Source organism: Pomacea canaliculata, linkage group LG11 (genome assembly GCF_003073045.1).
Source record: "Pomacea canaliculata isolate SZHN2017 linkage group LG11, ASM307304v1, whole genome shotgun sequence".
In the NCBI taxonomy this organism is placed as follows: Eukaryota; Metazoa; Mollusca; class Gastropoda; order Architaenioglossa; family Ampullariidae; genus Pomacea; species Pomacea canaliculata.
Genome location: NC_037600.1, coordinates 13,075,150 through 13,093,145, shown reverse-complemented (window position 1 = coordinate 13,093,145; position 17,996 = coordinate 13,075,150). Strand labels below are relative to the sequence as shown.

The 17,996-nt window shown below is 42.5% G+C and overlaps 2 protein-coding genes across 10 annotated transcripts in view; one reads left to right on the top strand and one right to left on the bottom strand.

Annotated features, from left to right (window-relative positions):
- The window catches only part of LOC112575097 (E3 ubiquitin-protein ligase PPP1R11-like), a 62,603-nt gene that overhangs the window by 36,481 nt on the left and 8,126 nt on the right, over window positions 1–17,996 (top strand). The window contains exon 1 of one of the 2 annotated variants that reach the window (XM_025256678.1): window positions 6,198–6,317. The exons of the other annotated variant lie outside the window; for it this stretch is intronic. The gene's annotated coding sequence lies outside the window, so the exon portion shown is untranslated. Of the gene's footprint in view, window positions 1–6,197; window positions 6,318–17,996 lie in introns of those variants that run through there. 2 annotated transcript variants of the gene reach the window in all.
- Window positions 883–17,946, bottom strand: LOC112575093. 8 transcript variants are annotated; one of them, XM_025256666.1, is made up of 6 exons: window positions 17,866–17,946; window positions 14,135–17,183; window positions 13,513–13,584; window positions 8,783–12,076; window positions 3,256–6,898; window positions 883–2,755 (listed from the first exon to the last, which is right to left on the bottom strand). In XM_025256666.1, the coding sequence occupies exon 5, from the start codon at window positions 6,892–6,894 to the stop codon at window positions 5,887–5,889; it is 1,008 nt and encodes a 335-aa protein (XP_025112451.1). In that variant the 5' UTR covers window positions 6,895–6,898; window positions 8,783–12,076; window positions 13,513–13,584; window positions 14,135–17,183; window positions 17,866–17,946; the 3' UTR covers window positions 883–2,755; window positions 3,256–5,886. The 8 variants fall into 8 exon arrangements, 7 of the variants coding, with proteins under 7 accessions (XP_025112451.1, XP_025112452.1, XP_025112450.1 ...); XM_025256667.1 differs by having other exon boundaries at window positions 14,135–15,106; window positions 17,866–17,937; XM_025256665.1 differs by lacking the exon at window positions 17,866–17,946 and having other exon boundaries at window positions 13,513–13,606; window positions 14,135–17,751.

The window sequence follows — 17,996 nt, the reverse complement described above, 5'->3', positions numbered from 1 at the left end:
GAAATCATGCGAGACGGGTATCACAGTCGCCATTATACGTTTCACAATCTGATGACAGGAGTGGAGAGAGGGAAATTGGTGTTTTACGCCTAGCCAGTAACTAAGACTATATCACGGCAAGGCAGCCAGCCATGTAAACAGATGTCACAGAGAAAGATCAGCGTGTCCGAGACGAGAGCTGAACCCAGGGTAGCCAACCCACACTGTGATAGTGACAGGCGCTAACCGTTGCGCCACCGACCGCCATGCTGATGACAGGAGACAGCGTCGAAGAGTGAGATAAGTGCTGCGAGAATGCGGGAGAAAAAAATGAAGGATAAGAGAACTCGAGTGATATCTGTGTGTGTGAGATAGGACAGACAGACCAGAGGTCACACGAAAAGCTAGTTCAAGACATTTGTAACATTCCCCCCAATGTGGTGTGAGGACTGTGTACCTGCTTGTCACCCAGGTGAGTCTCGTTGACATCGCCCGCGCGAACTAATATCCCTGGACTGTTGGCAGACGATTTTTTTCCCAGTTAACTACTAAAACGAGGCATGAAACGACTAAGCTTCCGGTTTAGTCACATTCGTTGTTACGGCTCGCCGAGACTAACAGCGGGTCATTTCGAAAGAGGCTTGGCAGACAGACAGCAGTCCACCTATACACGTCCATGATTGTCACAGTGAGCAGGGAGGCAAGAGGATAGTATAGATTCTGGGTTTACATTTGAACCATCGGAGTTTTCAAAGCTCGTTCATGGTTGTTTTGATCCCCTTGTGTTAAATGATAGCCAGAGACTAATTTTATTTGGCACTGACATCCGCAAATGCACTCACGCACACATTTCTAACAGCATCTATGTCACAATTGGTCTCAGAAAAAGAAACACATCTGGACAATTTTTAAAGCCTTTCTTTATTGCGCAGATTACATATATGCAAGCAGATTTTAAAGAAACATTAAAAAAACTAATCATGCAACAATTGGTAGAACATTAAGAAAACTGGTTATTATTTTCTAGTCGCCAGTGAAAAATCAAAGATTTATCATTCACAAAATAAAACAGTTGAGTTCTATTACTAAGCTGGAAAAACAAATTACTACATGAAAATATAAAAGGTAGGACACAGAGAGCTAAACCTTTTTCTCCCACTAAAATTACAAGGCCAAAACCAGTTTACTTCACTGAAAAAACATTTTCTTACACTTTAATAGTAATCTGAAAAAAAGCAGGGTGATATACAGAGACAAATTATCAGTGCATATTATTGTATGTGTTGACATACAGATAAATGCCTTCATGTGTGTGGGTTCTTACAAGTAACAATCATAGCTTACAGATTCAGTCCGTTAAACAGACGAATCATATTCCTAGGTCCTTTACAACAACAGGAAGCAACAGAGAGTACCACTAAGGCTACCGTGCAAAAGATAGCGATTCCTTCAAGTACAGTGAGTGACATACCCTTCTGCTCTTCAGGACATTTTTCTTTCTTCTTTGGGTCGACAGACACATCGCCCCGGGTAGGTTCAGTGACGCTGACCGGACTGTGACGTGTGATATTGCCCGGTGTGGATGCTGAGCCCCCGTGAACACAGTTATTCTTTTCATCCCGACTCTGCCCCGCTGCACAGGGCTCACAAGCGCAAAGACTGTCCAGACTGAACCCTCGCTGGCACAGGACAATATCATTGCCCATGTACCTGTAATTTGGCTGACAGTCGCACAGGTGGTCGTCTGTTGTTCCTCCATCCTTCAGGAGCCTTTCGCCATCTTTAGTGCACGTGGTCTTCTGCTTCTGGCACTGTGGGAAAATTATTTCTGGTGAGGACCTCTGCGAATTCTCATAATACCCATCTGTACACTCCACGAATGTGAGGCGCGGGTTACCGAGGTTGTCAGCTTTTAACTCAACGGTTTTGCCGGGTCCAACATTACTTCCGGTACGCATGCGTGGATGATGCAATTCGGCTGCTCTTGACAATGGTAGCTCGTGGTTTGGTTCAAAGAAGAGCAGCATAGGTCGTTGAACTTTTTGCGAACAGTGGGGTCCCATGGGCAGTGATCTTGTTGGCGAAGTTTAGAAAGACAGTCTTTTGGGAAGTTTTGAGTTGTTCTGCAAGGAAGTGGACTTGGCATTGCAGAAACTGTAATCCCACTCAATATTAGGATGTAAGCAACCAGGCTTCTGCCGAAGGAGCGCAGTCTTGTTGTCTTGAGGTCATGGTGGGCTCTTCTCCGCTTCGTAGGCCGGTCACTAAGGGAGTTTTGACGACTGTGCTCTGACAAACCATCAGACACTTTACCCGACTCCTCATGCTCTACTATGGAGGGTGGGGGCAGTTCTTGCGTGCAGCTTAAGTCCGGCTTCCCTCCGTCATCCTCTTCCCTCTCGTCTATCTTCAGCTCGTCCAGGGAACAGACTGTTTCACTCGGCGGGTGACCAGCAGCAATGTGAGGATCACTCTTTTCTTCTTTCTTATCCCACCCGTCTCGGGGAACAACTTCAATCCTTTTTGAGTCTCGCTTTATGTCTATAACCATGGGCCCATCCATCTCAAAATCCGGGTCTGTTGTCAATTCTAGGACCTCTTTAATGTTACGAAACATTTTGGGGAATCTGAAAGAGTCGCGAGCTCTGCCACTTGATGACTCAGATGGAAGACAAAGACTGTCAGTTTCCTCTTCACATATCCAGGACCCAAAGAAGGCAAATGACATTCTAGGTCTAATAGCCATCTCGTGTAAAGTTCTTCAGTAAAAATTAACCTGTGCAAAACAATAAATAAAACATCAAAATCTCATGGACGGAAGTATGAGGTCCTTGTGTTTTCCTGCAATCATTCTTATTTATTTCATTGTCTTCTCCGACGCAACCCTCCCCCCCTCCCGCTTCCAAAGAAAGAAAATTCAACAAGTCGTGGTTTGGATCAGTCTCAGGAGAGAGAACGCCCGTTAACCCTGACGAACAGGTTAATATCTAATTTATTTATATCATTTTCATCCAGCCGGCAGTGGTTGTTCTGCACCTCGTGTCATCCAACAATGTGGTTAACCACTTCCCTGCAACTTCCCGTAACATTCCTAACCCCGAGATGAAGGCCAAACACCACCATATAAAATATGATATCAAACCAATTTAATTACGAGCGAGGCAAAAGTCGTGGGAACTGAGGGGGGGGGGGAGGATGCCCCAAGCCGGTCCTATGCTCCTTGAGGAGTAACAAGGAATAAAGTAACTATAATTCGATTAAAGTCACAACACTCACCAATGGAGGGACAGAAGATGCCCAGCAAAGTCACTAATAGCAATGAACGGCGCAGGAAGACAGCGAAGCAACTTCTCCTTTGGGTGCAGCTTTCGCTATGCGAGCGCGGGGACCCAGCCAGTCAACCGACCGACAAACCAATCGTCTGCCGCGTCGGTGGCGATCATGCGACAGTGTGCTATCACGTGATATGTAAATGATGTCCGAACTTCTTGGAAGACAATACTCCTCACTAGGAGTTGCAGGTCCGTGATGTGAATCGATGAAAACATTCCTTCGTTTTCTCCATTTTTCCACGCACTCCCCCAACTCGTTCAGAGCAGGAGGTGTTGCAGTGGGATTAGGGGAGGGGTCGGTCAGATAGCTGGCCTTTGACCAATCACCCTTGAACTTTACCTTGATTTGCATGTGTGCGTCCGGTGGCGCAACGGTTAGCTGGTCACCAGTTAATTGTTCCTTCTCTTTATGTAGCATCTGTTTAGCTGCTGGGTGCGTGCGTACGTGCGTGCAAGCGCTTACGTCACATAGTTTCAAATAAAATAAGTTTGGTTAAAGGCGGAGCTTCTTCTGGCCGACAGAATTGAATGGTATCGCCCGTGCGAGGGAAGGTAGGAGTACAATCGGTGCTGACTACTTTGTGTTCAATCGTTTCTAATTACTACCCGGACAATAGGCAGGGTACAGAGCTGCGTAGCATAGGCCATCATAAATTTTGGTCTTAAGATGACTTGCTTAACTCGTTTTTTGTCTTTGCTAAATCACTGTCTCAATCCCTGCTGCATGAGAGTCCCCAGACCCTCGCTTAGCTGAGAAATGGGTCAGGGAAAGGTCTGCGCGACGGTCGATGTCAGCAATATAAATAAATTTCCCCGGGGAGCTTCCAAGGCTTCCCTTGCCAACCATATATTCCACCAATGAAAACTGCGCTACATTGATGGTTCCGAACCGCGAAATTCGTCTGTACACCATGGCTGAAACGGAGATGAGCCTATTGGAGTGACACTGACAGCGAAATATTAATCTTAATCGAGGAGGTTACCAAGGAGAAGAAGAGCCTTTCCCAGAAAAAGAAAAAGATGAAATAAGAAAGAAATGGACGAATTTAAGATCTTCCACGATTTCATTTCGCTGTCATCAAAAACATCCACCAACGGGCAAGGGGACCACCAGAAACGTGCAAGTCCTCCTGATATTGCTGAATCCTTGTCATCCTATCATCATCTGAAGTCTCATCAGAGGCCTGATTAGAGCTGCCATTCAGATCAGGAAGTCCCACACTTCTTACTATATTGGGCACCACAATGAAACCTATGATGATTTTTGTTGCTTTGGCAGGAATGTATCTGAAGTCATACAAGTATATTCAGAAACATCGGATATTGAATGGGAGGAGTTTATGTACTTCTAAACCTTGATGCAAACAAAAGAGTGCAGTATATTACAACATGAAGTAAGGACACATACTAATAAGCCCACGAGCAAAACTTGTGCATTTTAAGTCTGACAAAGCAAAGACAGTATTTACCTTAGTTGTGCCTGAAGGAAATGGAACCAATTTTTGAGAACACCATTGGTTATCTCAATGGTGCTCCTTGTTGAGCTATGGGCACAATTGAATCTTTCCTGGGCTCTAGTGTCTGCATTTAAAAAAAAGGGGATACTAAGCCAGTCCCTCAGCGGGTAGCCACTGTCTCCCAGAATCATCCCATGGCAATGACAAAAGTGTCAGCCACTACAACTTGCATTGTGATTCGTTCTCAAGAGTGATCATAATAAGTTAATTACTAAAATGTTTAAACGTTATAATCACTATCGCTTCTTAGTGTTACACGATCCTGACGCCACATCGTTGGTAAACTAGTTCTAAATAATAAGATTAACCCATTGCGCTGTAGGGATAGTATTGAGAGTATAGCAGATCTGTGGAAAAATATTTGTGGAGAAAAAGTAATTTAAAAGCTGCAAAAGAGTGTTACATAGGGCTGTATGTGTGTGACTGCATCTGTATAAATTGTCGTGAGCCATGCCACAAATATCTAACACATTAGTACATTATAGTAGTATGTTATTTTATATTTTAGAACATTAACGCTATTTTTTACTATACACCAATATTTCACAGCCTTGCCAACAGATGAAGGATATATTTTGCTAGAATTCACACATTTATTAAACAATAAGATTTAAACCCAATATAGATTAACACCAGTAAGTAAATCATGAAGAGGATAATAATCATAAAAGAATTTAGAAAGCGTTTGACAAACGGAAATTCTAATGTACAAAGACACAGAAAACCCTGCACATGACGCATGCTACTACAGTTCAGCATTAAAATAAAGGAATGGCAGACAGAGTGAGCTGAAAAAGGATTACAAATGTTAAGCTAAAAAAATAATGAAAAACACAACGATGTTTCCTGTAAGGTTCGTCACACTTACAATTTAGAAAGTGTTTTACAAACGGAAATTCTAATGTACAAAGACACAGAAAACCCTGCATACGACATGCTACTACAGCTCAGCATTAAAATAAATAAATAGCAGACAAGGGAGATGAAAAAAAGATTACAAATGTTAAGCTAACAAATAATGAAAAACACAAGAATGTTTCCTGTAAGGTTTGTCACACTTACAGATAATTATTAACAATCATAATACATAGTGAGCAAAAAATAAAACATAGTCCTTGACGCTTCCTGTCGAAATGGGCTGCATCTGAGGACATATTCCCTTTGTCGACCGGCAATGAGTGCTTAGTACTGACATCTACAGTGGATTCCAGCCTGGTGGAGCCTGGTGTCGGAGCCTTCTCCGAGCCTAGTAGAACGCACCTGTTGTCATTGTCACGGATCTCTCCCAAGGGACACTCTTCGCAAGAACAAGGGCTGTCCTCTGTAAAGCCTTCTCGACAATTCTCATAGACGTCGCCTATGTACCGACTGGTGTTCGGGCAGAAAGATTTCCCATCGTTATCAAGGGGTTTTCCATCAGCGTGGGCCACCATGCAAAGGCCAAACAACATCCAAGCAGCGATCTTTAGTACCTTGCCGCCCGTGAAAGGTGGGTGAATTTTCTTGCGGCCGAACCTTCCTCTCCGAATAAAGGTGTTTTGTTTTGTTTTAAGTGCTCGCTCCCATAAACCTGTAGCACGTGCCTCTTGTAGCCCACTTTCCTCACATTCTTCACTGGTTGAGGGTGAGAATGGTAGACCTGACATCAGTGAATCTTCAACGTCTCTTACCTGAAGCTTTAAAGCGAGCAAATCGTCGCCTTTGTCAACCACCTGGTGATTGTTGCCCTTGTCAACTTCTACTTTACTTCTCTTCTCCACTGTTTCGACTTTGGAACTGCTTACTTCTGACTTTTTTCCTTCAAGTATTTTGCTCCATTTTTCAAAGTCCATGCTTCCGGCTCCCCAAAAGAGAGTTTTCTTGAAGTCGCAATCCGGTAGAAGTACTGAGCCACCATAAGGCAATCTTACTGCCAGCTCAGGTAAACCTCTTACCCAGCCCCTTGAAGTCTTCAGATTGGCTGGGTCTTCTTCGCTAGGACCAGCCGCTCCATACCAATCTTCCTGACTGAGCCAGGGTGCTATCTTATAGGGTCTTCGAAGAAGCATGTTTCTTAAGGTCTCCATAAATCTGTTAGTGGACAAATAAAAAAAAATAATTATTTACTTGCCTCTGCATGTGGCATACTGTTCAAGATCATTTTACTTATCCTTTCAGGGATATCGGTTTTTTTATGATGAGCTATTTATATGCCTACTGGCTGCACACGCTAGTGTCCTAGATGATGACAAGCAAAAACTACTTTGAGTTCGTCCTCTGGGAAACTGAATAAACATGAACAAGAACAGGAAACGTTTAAGACTGTGAATTAAACTTCCTAAAACATAATGATAAGAGTGAACGTATGTTCAAAAATAAATTGCCATTCTTTCACAACACAGCCGCGATTATGAAAGAATCTAGTTCATTCTTTAGGCGATGTTAGAAAATGTACTTCATCATGTGTCCTTTTTCCTTGACCAACAATGTCCTTTGAAATATGATGAGACCGGTATTTCAAATTTTTTAGCATTAACTTTGCATGTTTATTTAGGGGTACTTTTACAAATGAAATAAAACATGTGAGTGATCATGCAATTCACCACTCGCCGTTCATTTTTTAAACCCTAAGTCAAAGTATTACTAAAAGTTGTGGCCTGTTCTACTCTTATGTCTGAAAATGCGCAGTCATTTGCACACGGAGTAGATGAGACAGGGAACAACACTGCAAGAGTCTAGAGAGGGAGAGGATGCGAGAGGAAGATAACTTAGGTTTTAGTCATTCATTTGAAAGTTTTAATAACGATTAACTGCTCATAAAGCTCATAAAGCAGCATCACCAACACATTAGCCACAGTGAACTCTAAATGTCAAACAAAATAGATTTTTATTACAACATTAAAGAAAGTGGGTGAGAAAGTGGGACCGAGGCTCAGAGGCGGACTGGAGCTTTAAAGCGGCCCGGGCATTATTTACAGAGCGACCCTTCTCATGATGCTTCTACGTGCATAATATTATTCTATAGAACAAAATAGGCCCACTGGCCCACCGGGCATTGCCCAAATGCCCGACTGGCCAGTCCGCCACTGCCGAGGCCTTTGGAAAGAGGCTGACCATTCAGGAACTATAGCTGAGAGGCTCCCTGCAGGCTCTAGGCTCATGGCGGCCCTGGGCAGAGAAAGAATCGGTGACCTCTTCATCCGCCAATGTCAATAAAACCACATGGCGGCCCATGATATTTTCATTACGGCAGACTGTTATAATATTATATATAACTTACTGCTCCTACTCTAGCAACATTAGTAAATACAGCGGACTAAGTAACAAGAAACACAATGTTTTTCGGCCACAATGCCGTCAGATATGTCGTTATTTCTCTTTGTTTTATATTCAATATATAATGGCGTGGAGGCCCATGACATTTGGCGGTCTTGTGCGGGTGCACCGTTTGCATATACATGTATCTAAGGCCGCCCCTGTCCCCTGTGATAAATGTGCGAGTGAAGGAAGAGGACAAAGTTATCAAGCAGGAATCACATTGACACCTGTTCCTGTTGATGAATGGCTCCACGCAACACGTCTATTTTTAGCCCATATCTGCATTCCGTGTACAAACTACACACCTGTAGTTGTTATGAAGCGAGAGAAGAAAAATAAAAAATACTATACATTGAATAATACTTCCTCGTACTGATTACGTATTACACGGGCTATATTGTGGCAGATCTTCCCTCTCTTTATTTTTGTATTGCAACATTGTGCTTAGAAAAGCATTTAATGCCAAACGGAGAGGCAGTACTACTCCTAACACCGCAGCAGGTCATGTTACCTTTATCGCCATCTTGACAAGTGACAGCACAGTTCGACCACGAACGTCCATGGTGCGACAAGACGATCATTACTACATTTACGAGATATATGCCTCTATGCAACATTATTGTTGTACATACATATGTCAAGATTTATCATTCTTACCTTTCTGATCTTTGATATCTCTTCTTCCGATTATTGATAGTTGTGTTGTCTACTACGAGCACCCGTGAGCGAATGAAAACTTTACGAGTTCTCGCCTTCTTTTTTTTGAGAGAGTTATCTCCCTTAGACTGCCGACCCCAACTTTGTTACCCCCCATTGATTTATTGGCGTGAACCATAATGTGATGCAGTCGTTCCACTAAATTAATTAGTACTAGGTTTAATCCAAATATGATCCTGTCATAGATCACATCACAACAAAATAAGTAAAAATAAAAAAGTGGCTGCAGATATTAGCCCCAAACTCAGCATCAAGATGCACGCTGTTTAGAAAACTGTCAATAATCTTAACATCAATAGAGAGTAAATTGAACCCACTATAATTTGCAGGTACCCACTACAAAGGGAAGGGTGTTGACGATACCAAGTTGCTCATTCTGAACACACTGTATAAATATTTGTGTTATTAAGTTCAGGTAAATGCTATTCATGATATGTCTGTCTGTAGAAACAATAATAGGCATCTTAAATAGTTTGTGTCATCTGCAGCCCAGGTGCTCAATCACAGGTGACTTCAGATGAATTGTGACTTCAGGGTGCGGAATGCAAGCCTGGCTTTGTTTATTTGGCTTCTTACATATTCATCTATACCTCCCTCTTTGCTGACTATGCTGCCAAGTTAGGTGAAACAGACTCTGTAATACATTCCCCATGTTGTTGCAGTGGAGCTTCTTGCTTGTTGTTGACCCTCAATACTTCCGTCTTATATTTTTCACAGTACTCCTTTTTTATATTCTTTTTGACTTGTTCATATTTTTCGCCTAGAACTTAATTTATTGTATATCTATTCATACATATTAACTGATTATCTTCCCATGTTTAAATTGCCCACTGGGGACTAATAAAGTTAGACATTGTCATTGTCAAGCGAAACTATTACATTCAGTCACACTTAGAGGCCACACACACACACACAGGCGCACACATTGACAGGAAAAGGATGCAAGGCACAATAAAGAACTGTACAGCTGGACAAGTTGTTTATTAACAACAATAATTACAACAATTTGAAAATCTAAAGTAACACTGAGTTTCTTTACAGTTGTCAGCCCTTTTGGTTCAAGATTTCATCATTCAAAAGCGGATGTGATTTGCTTTTTGCCATGCAAAATACATGCAGATATGTGACATAAAACACAACCTGTGTCAAAAGACATACACACCTTCAGATTTGTCATTAGTGATTTGTCTGGACACAAAACATTTTCTGTGATTTATGTTCGTTGCATGTCATTTAACAAAGAATGCGGACAATAACACAAGTGACTAGGTGGTCACATAATATTGCTGATGTCTCCTATCCTAATATGTCTTTTACATTTTGATTCCTCCTTACCCCAGAAAACTCCACTCTTATTATATTAGAACTGTCACACAGTTACTATCAGTACTGATTCACAGCCAGCTGTCCAAACCTTTAATGGGATATACAGAATGTAGTTTTAATATAGGGTTAGTTCTGGGTGTCTTGTTTGCTGTGCATTGATAATTGGATTAAACTTGACAATCCAAGATATAAAATACGAGAGATACAAGAGATCTTTGTTCCTGTCACTCTCTGGGGAATATGGGAACAGCAATACCTGCAATTAAAGTAACCAAATCTAAGCAAAGCCAACATACCAATTATCACACCATAGTCACAGTCCACATCTTCTTCATACTAACATACAGGGTACTAACATACAGACAAATGCCTCGCCCTCTCCATGGTAAAATACAGAGTAAAATCCTGCACCTCTTCATACTAACATTCAGGTAAAATTCACCATCCTCTCTTACTAACATACTGGGCAATTGCCTCAACCTCTCCATACTAACAAGCAGGATAAATGCCCCAACCACTCCATATTAACACACCAGTCTTTCTCCCTTTGCCCATCATCTTTCTCCACCTCACTAACGTTCTTGCCCTCTAACGTCCTATTTGCACCATCAGCATGAATACAATAAACACAACAAAAAGGAGTAAAATTTAGTCGAGTTATCATGTACTCTTGCTCACAGTCTATAACTAGTATTCTCCAGACCCATCCACTCTCTAACATATAAATATAGTGCATGGGGATCGAACAATCGCTCCAATACCTCCCCAATATCTTCATCATTCTCTATGTACACACGGAGGTACACCATTTACTCTGTGAACACCCACGAAAGAGAAGTTCACCATAATTTCTTACATCTTCCAGATCCATTAATCATTGACTGTGGAAAAATATCAACCATACTTTATACACTTCTACACCTCCACACACGGAAATCTTCCTTTGAATGATTTTGATGTTTGGAATAAATTTACGGTGATTGTAGTGATTCCATTACGGTGTAGTCACCAGAATGTTTTAACCACACACAATATACTGTGACAGCAACAATAATGAGTAAGACAAAACCCGATATAAGTACAGCGATAAGAATGTTTGAGTTTAAGTTCTTTGTGTCATTGTCGTTCTTCACTCCTCTATCATCATCGTCCTTATTTGGAGGAGTCATCACAGTATGGAGGTCCTCGGTTACCTCGTGTCTCGGAATCGAACTATCTGCTGATAGTCCTTCGATGATTGGAGAACACACGTGACTGTGATCCGTGGCCACATTTTTGCAGCTTCCGATGTTGTTCTGTAAGAATCTTTGGGTTCCATCTGGACACAGACTGTCCACACACCGACAGTCGCTGTTTTGAGTAAAGCCCCGATGACACTCTGTGGTGTTGGGATATGGGGTGTAGTCATGGCTACAGATGCACAGGTCGTCCTCCTCGTTTCCCCCTCGACACAGTAACATCTGACCTTTACCTCTGCAGGTCGACTTTGGTTCGGAACATTGTGGGAACCGTACAGTGTCGGATTGTCTGTCTTTCGGCTCGAAATAGCCGTCGTCGCAAGGAGAGATATTCTGCACAGGGTACCCACTAGCGTTTCTTTCTAATTTCAGATGATGTCCTTTACTTACTGTTATCCTTTGAAGACAGGCTAGAAAAAGAGATGGAGATTCTTGACAGTGTAGGACTGTTCCCGGGTAGTTTCTGCAGCACAGCTTGCTGAGAGATGCCCAATAATATTCGTCATATTCAAAATCTCGCGGGGGACACCCAAACACAACGTTTTGGATCTGATCCCAGCAAGTGGATGGAAGGACCTGCGATGCCTCTCCCTTTGAACATGTCCAAAAGACAATACAGCCAAACAGAATTCTGGCTGTCAGGGTCGACATTTTCCTATTCTTGTCCATCCTGAAAACGAAGAGACTGTTGTTGTGTATAATTTTGCATGTTTCAACATCTTTATTATTTACCGACAAAAACTGCTGAAGCGAAACAGCGTGTCATTGTTAAAAATTGACATTTTTCATAAAGCAACAATATTAGAAGAATTTATTGATTGACTGACTGATTTGTTTATTTGTTTGCTTACTCTTTCATTCAATGCTTAACCTGAAACTTGGATAAATCTTGACACTAAAAAACCTAATTATTATTAGCCATTATTGTAAAATAAAAAGTCTATCTGTAAATTTTCTGCAGCTAAACAACTAAAAGCTTTGAGTTACATGGGGGAAAAAACCAGCAACATCAAACCCATAGAAATAACAGCACACACCAATTGTTTTGGAATAACACTTCGTGAATTTGTAAATAAATGAGATGTAAACAAGTCATTTGAGTGCCGGGAGGGAAGGATGTTCCTTTTTTTTGTCTAATAGACTGATGTTAGCCTCTAAAAGCCGTTAACTAATCGAAATATTTCTTTTATCGAACCTACAATCTTACCGACTAGCGGGATCTGACCATAGTGGCCACTTCTTTTAGTTGTCTTTCTGTCCTGCCACCCTCGTAAATAAATAATAAAGCCCTTGGTGATAAACAAGAGCAGTCAAAAAGCACCCGCGCTTCCTACATACCTGCCAACTTCAGATATGAGGATTACAATTTTTTTTTAATATGTATTAATATGAGAACAAACGGAGGAAGGACCTACCGAGGAGACATGAATGAGAAGGAACTGACAGTTTGGCCGCTTCAACTACGTAAGCAAAAACAGATACTATAAATAGAACTGACGAACTGAGGGTCCTCACCGGTGTACTCCAGACCGAGTTTGGATTCAGTCCAGGATTTTCCAACCAGTCGTTAAATATGCCACTTGTATCACATTAATATCTTTAGACTAAGTGAAACATTGGTCCTCTCCTCAACAATTAGTGTGTGAAAGGCTCTGAGCAGATTAATAACGGACTACATGGCCTGCTCCTAGATTATTTTACAAAGCCACAAAATCCACGGGGTACTGCAGCTTAGGTTGCCATTGAAGTCACCCGAGTGTACTACCGGTCTTCAGCCCCGACACCACACGATCCACTCAGGTCACACTAGTCTTGCTAGAGGGCTAAAGGCTTGAAGTACATACAAGCCCTTGAGACTAGACAGGCAAGTTATCTGTTAAGTAGAAATGTTGAAGTGGCCACTTCAATGCGAATCAAGAGTATATATAGCTGAGCAGCGAAAGCTATCCGTTTATCACCTACTCTTTGCTGTTGAAAACGGTGTAAACATGCCTCTATTTGTTTTCGCATATTAATATGATTTAATGTAAAATAAAGCCTCTAATAAATAAACTGAAATGTGGAAGATACATATTAAGAAACGATATGCGAGAAGAGTTTACACACCTGCACACACGTAAATAGAAGTTCACTGTAAAGTTGTCAGTTAAGTTCGTAGGTCATCTTGACATAGCTAGGCTGTCAATAGAAAATGAATCTCCTGAAAACAGACGAATGTGTTTCGATGCACAAACATGTAACCACAAAATATCCCACAAAATGAGTGTCTGGTGTGATCAAAGGCAAAGTCCTTGTGACTGTGTTGTAAAGAGTCAGCAGGTCTGAGTCGCCTACACACATTGACAGTCCGTGGTTGAGCCCCTCCCTTGTTTTTTTTCTTTTGGGCGACGTTAGGTTTTACAGTTTGAAAAAAAAAGCTGGAGATAAAATTACTCACACTCACACAGAGCAAGGGGTGGAGGGGGAATTGGTGTTTTAAGCCGTCAGCATATAAGGCTACATCACGGCAACACAGCCAGTCCTGTAAACAGATGCCACATAGAGAGAAAGAACAGCTAGACGAGAACTGAACCCTGTACAGCCAACCCTCAGTGTATAGGTGACAGGCGCTATAACCTTTGGGTCACCGAACCACCTCTACAGAGATAGAGAAACACACATGTACACGTACACACATACAAGTACATGGTCATAAACAACCCAAAAACAAACACACGCGCATACTTACCTCCATCAAGCCCAGATGGATCCTGTGACATCACTGTGGTGACAGTGGTATAATAATCCCAGACCCCGGATGTTGTTTTCTCCCTTCTTTGGGGTCGTCGGCACATTCCATCTCCATGAGTTAAGTACATCCTGCGTAGTCATGGAGACGGGAAGTCAAGTAAACCTGCACGGGGAAGTAGTCCTTCTGGGAACATGCTTGCGATGTTGCTCCTTGGCTGAACGGGATATGTTCTCACAACTGTTGTTGTGGGCTCGTTGTTGTCGCAGTTGTTGCTGTATTTTGTCATGGAAGAAGACAACCAGATCAGCAGTGCTACGAACCAGAGCCACCATTTTCAAGACTGGACTGATTTCACAGTTCACTCCTATTCCCGTAGTGTCAGTGTTCCTGGAGATCACAGTCAAGTTGTCTCAATCCCTTTTGGAAATAAAACTCACATATTCTGCTTTCGTCCCCTTTCCTTCTCTTCTGTCTGTGTCTAGCGGTGATTAAAGATAGGATTCTGAAATTATGTTTATTAGACAGTTTAAGATATGCCGTACACTCCGCCTAGGATTACCAGGAAGTTTGAGGTTGATTACTTCAGTGATTTTAAAAAGCCGCTCCAGATTGCACACTTTTATGTCGATTTACTCCAAAAGTGATGCAGGTTTCCTTCAGTAGAGACAAAGTTTTCATCTGAGGTTTCTTTTCCCTGTTTGCTAGTTCACAGATGCTATGTACACGAATACCTCACGGCTGCTGTTAATCTAAAGCTCCATTGTTGTTTGAAAGATCAGAGGTCAAATGAAGTGATTCCTGCCATGTCCACGTCCATGCGTGGATCGAAGAAAGATTTTCTTGAATTATTTTCTTCCGAGATCGTGTTGACAACGAGACCTGTCCCTTCTCAGCCTTGCAGACTCCAAAGTTTCGAATGTCGGCCACGAGCTTTTCTACAATTGCCTTCCTTGGTGTCTCGTAACGGATCTGACACCAAATGGTAAACTGATATACTAAGTCCGACTATACATCCTCATGTATATTGGTCACTGACAATCTCTAAAATATTCATTAAAATGTAAACCTAATAACTGAAAAATACCTGGTATCAGTGTGTCTATGATAGTCCTCGACACACGGAGGATACTTCAGAGCACAGACTTCTTCCGCTTGAAGTCCCATGTGCGCAACCTTCATTGATATATCGAGATTGCTGGCTCTGTTATCAATGATTGTCCAACGTTTATCCGACCTTTTCTATGTACGTAGTTGTCATAAAAACAGTCCGACTAAATAACACCAACACATCCAACTGCCATGCCTTTAAACAACAGAGACAGTTTATATTGGTGTAGTGTTTAGTCAGGCGTGGTTACAGCCCTCGGTATGAACCGTGTTGTGTTACAAACATTGCGAAAGTAGGTTATCCTTTATCTAATATTCAGGTCGACACCAAGGTATGTGCACTGGTCTTGCGGAAAACTTGAGTGTCAGAGCAGGGTAGAAGACCTACACATATACAAGTGAAAGGGAATGATTGAGTAAAGGAGGTTATGACAATGAGCGGGTCTGTGGTCCTGTGGATATGTTGAAAAAGAGAAAAAGAAGAACAAGAAGTACTAAAAAAAGAGAAAGAAAGAAAGGAGGAGGAGAAAAACAAGCAGAACCGAACAAGTAAAAAGAGAAATCGAGGGAAAGAGAGAGCAAGAAATGAACGAGAATGAAAGAATAACTCGAAGAGAAAGATCGATCTGTCTAGTACCGATCGCCTCATCGTGCCCACGATATAATTAAAACAATGGTAAAAGCAGCGATGCCCAGTATTCTAAGGAAGTTGTTGAGCACTATCCCAAACTTGTGAAACTCGCGCGAGGTGTGCACGTGCTCGTCCGATGTCTTCATGGCGGCGTTAATGACATCAGTCGTTGTCCAGTTCACACCCACGGCGCTGTCTTCACCCCCTGCTGTCCATCTTGCGGACACGCACGTGCTGTTCTTTTCCCCATCACTCTCGAGACCACCGACGCAACGCTCGCAATAACAGCCACTATTTGAGCCGAAACCACCCCAGCAAGCGGAAACATTGGGATGACCTTTGACCCTGTACGAGGCACCACATCCGCATAGGTTGTCGGACGTGGCGCCCCCGTCTCTCAGCAGTACTTCCCCCCACCTTGTGTCACATGTTTTCTTTTTCCGTCGGCACACAGGGGCTGTGATTTCGTACGACTTCCTGGTCGCATCTTCGTAGAAACCTTCGTGGCAGACGAGAAGCTCGTAGTGCACCGAACCGTCGTCACGCACCGACAACCTCAGCGTCTTCCCAGGCGGCGCCACCTGCTCCTCAACGCACGCTTGGATGATGTAAGGCTTCCCGTCGGGTTCGAACCGCCCTTCCTGGCAGCTGAACCGCAAACTTCCGTTGAGCGGCGCGCAGCACATTTCGTCCAGTCGCATCCACTTCTTCGAGTTCAAGATGGGATCCTCGCACCTGTTCCTATGACGAAGTGTGGACCTGCAGGACCTCGTCAGGGGCTGAGAAGTTTCCAGATGAATAGGCTGTCCTGCCCAACAGGCCGCAGCAAAAGCCTGCAAAATGAGGCATTGGACCGCTTGTTCCTGCATGAGTGTCTCTCCTTTCATCAATTGCTAGTCTATAACTTGAAAAATGTCTCTGACACCGGTCTTCTGCTCAAAACATACAGTTCTTGTTTATTTTTCGATCGCTTCTCCATCTTTTTGCAGACGTATCTCCATGCAGGAGCAGTCAGTCAAACTCTCCAGCTGCTTGCTTATTTCTTATGTTTTTTCCGCAGACACAGCTGACGATTTGACCGATATTCGTATTTCTTGTTTCATCTTATTTACAGTATCTTCCGAAAAAGAGTCACAATATTTCTGGCTGTCGAATGAAGAGTTTATCTTTTTTCTTCTTATTTTTGATTATTCTTAATCATTTTCGTGGATTCTGTCTCCTCAGTTCTCCTTCCCTCAAAATTCAAAGAATCTGCTCTGGCTCTTGTATTGTTGTACATTCTGGACAGTTAAAGACATTGCTTGTAACCTGCAAAAAAAAAATCAATAAAAAAATAAATAAATAAATAAAAATGCATTTATCCACCACCTATACAAAGTTGCTCAAGTCCTCAAAAAATGAAAAAAGCCCTGTGTCCCATCGCTTCACAAACACTTCTCCTAGCAACCAGCCCCCGGATGGTGATCTGCGCGACAATCCAGACGTTCATGTTATTATTCAACCACAACATTTCTTTAATCTTTAGGACGATGCACTGATCACACTTGTAACTGCGAAGTTAAAAGCTTTGCATGTTGTTTTGCTGCAGACCGCACTTCACGAACTCACAACACCCCAGACTCTCGCCCTGTTTGCCCAAGGACGGGTGGGTCCATGATCTACCCGTCCTCCGTCGCCGTGGAAACTTGTGTCGCGGATGTTCTTCTCTTGTACTACCTCCAGTGTCTAGATAACGGATAATGGCCTTTAACCTTTAGAGATCATTGTGAATAAGAAGGATCCGGACCTCTCGGGGGATACTGAACATTTTTCACTAAACACTGAACTGAAAGATGTAAACACTTTTATTTTCCCATCTCTTAAATACTAAATCGTTATCAGTTAAAGCTATCCGCTATAAATCAGAAAGTGCCTGCAGAAATTTCTCGACTCCGTTTTGGCACAGAATAATTTCAAGACAAAACCAGGGACAATGATGTCATGTACATACCATCTTTCAGCCGGTCTCAGGTTCATGAAAGCCAAACACACCTTGCTGGTATCTCGGCAGCGCCTTCCTGCGTGTTTTGCTGCAGTCCCCGTATTTACCCTTACCTTTATAGGCTAATACATTCCATCCGG

Bases quoted from the DNA above. Each gene is read 5' to 3' on its own strand.
- LOC112575093 (XM_025256666.1), bottom strand. From the start codon at position 6,894: ATGGAGACCTTAAGAAACATGCTTCTTCGAAGACCCTATAAGATAGCA.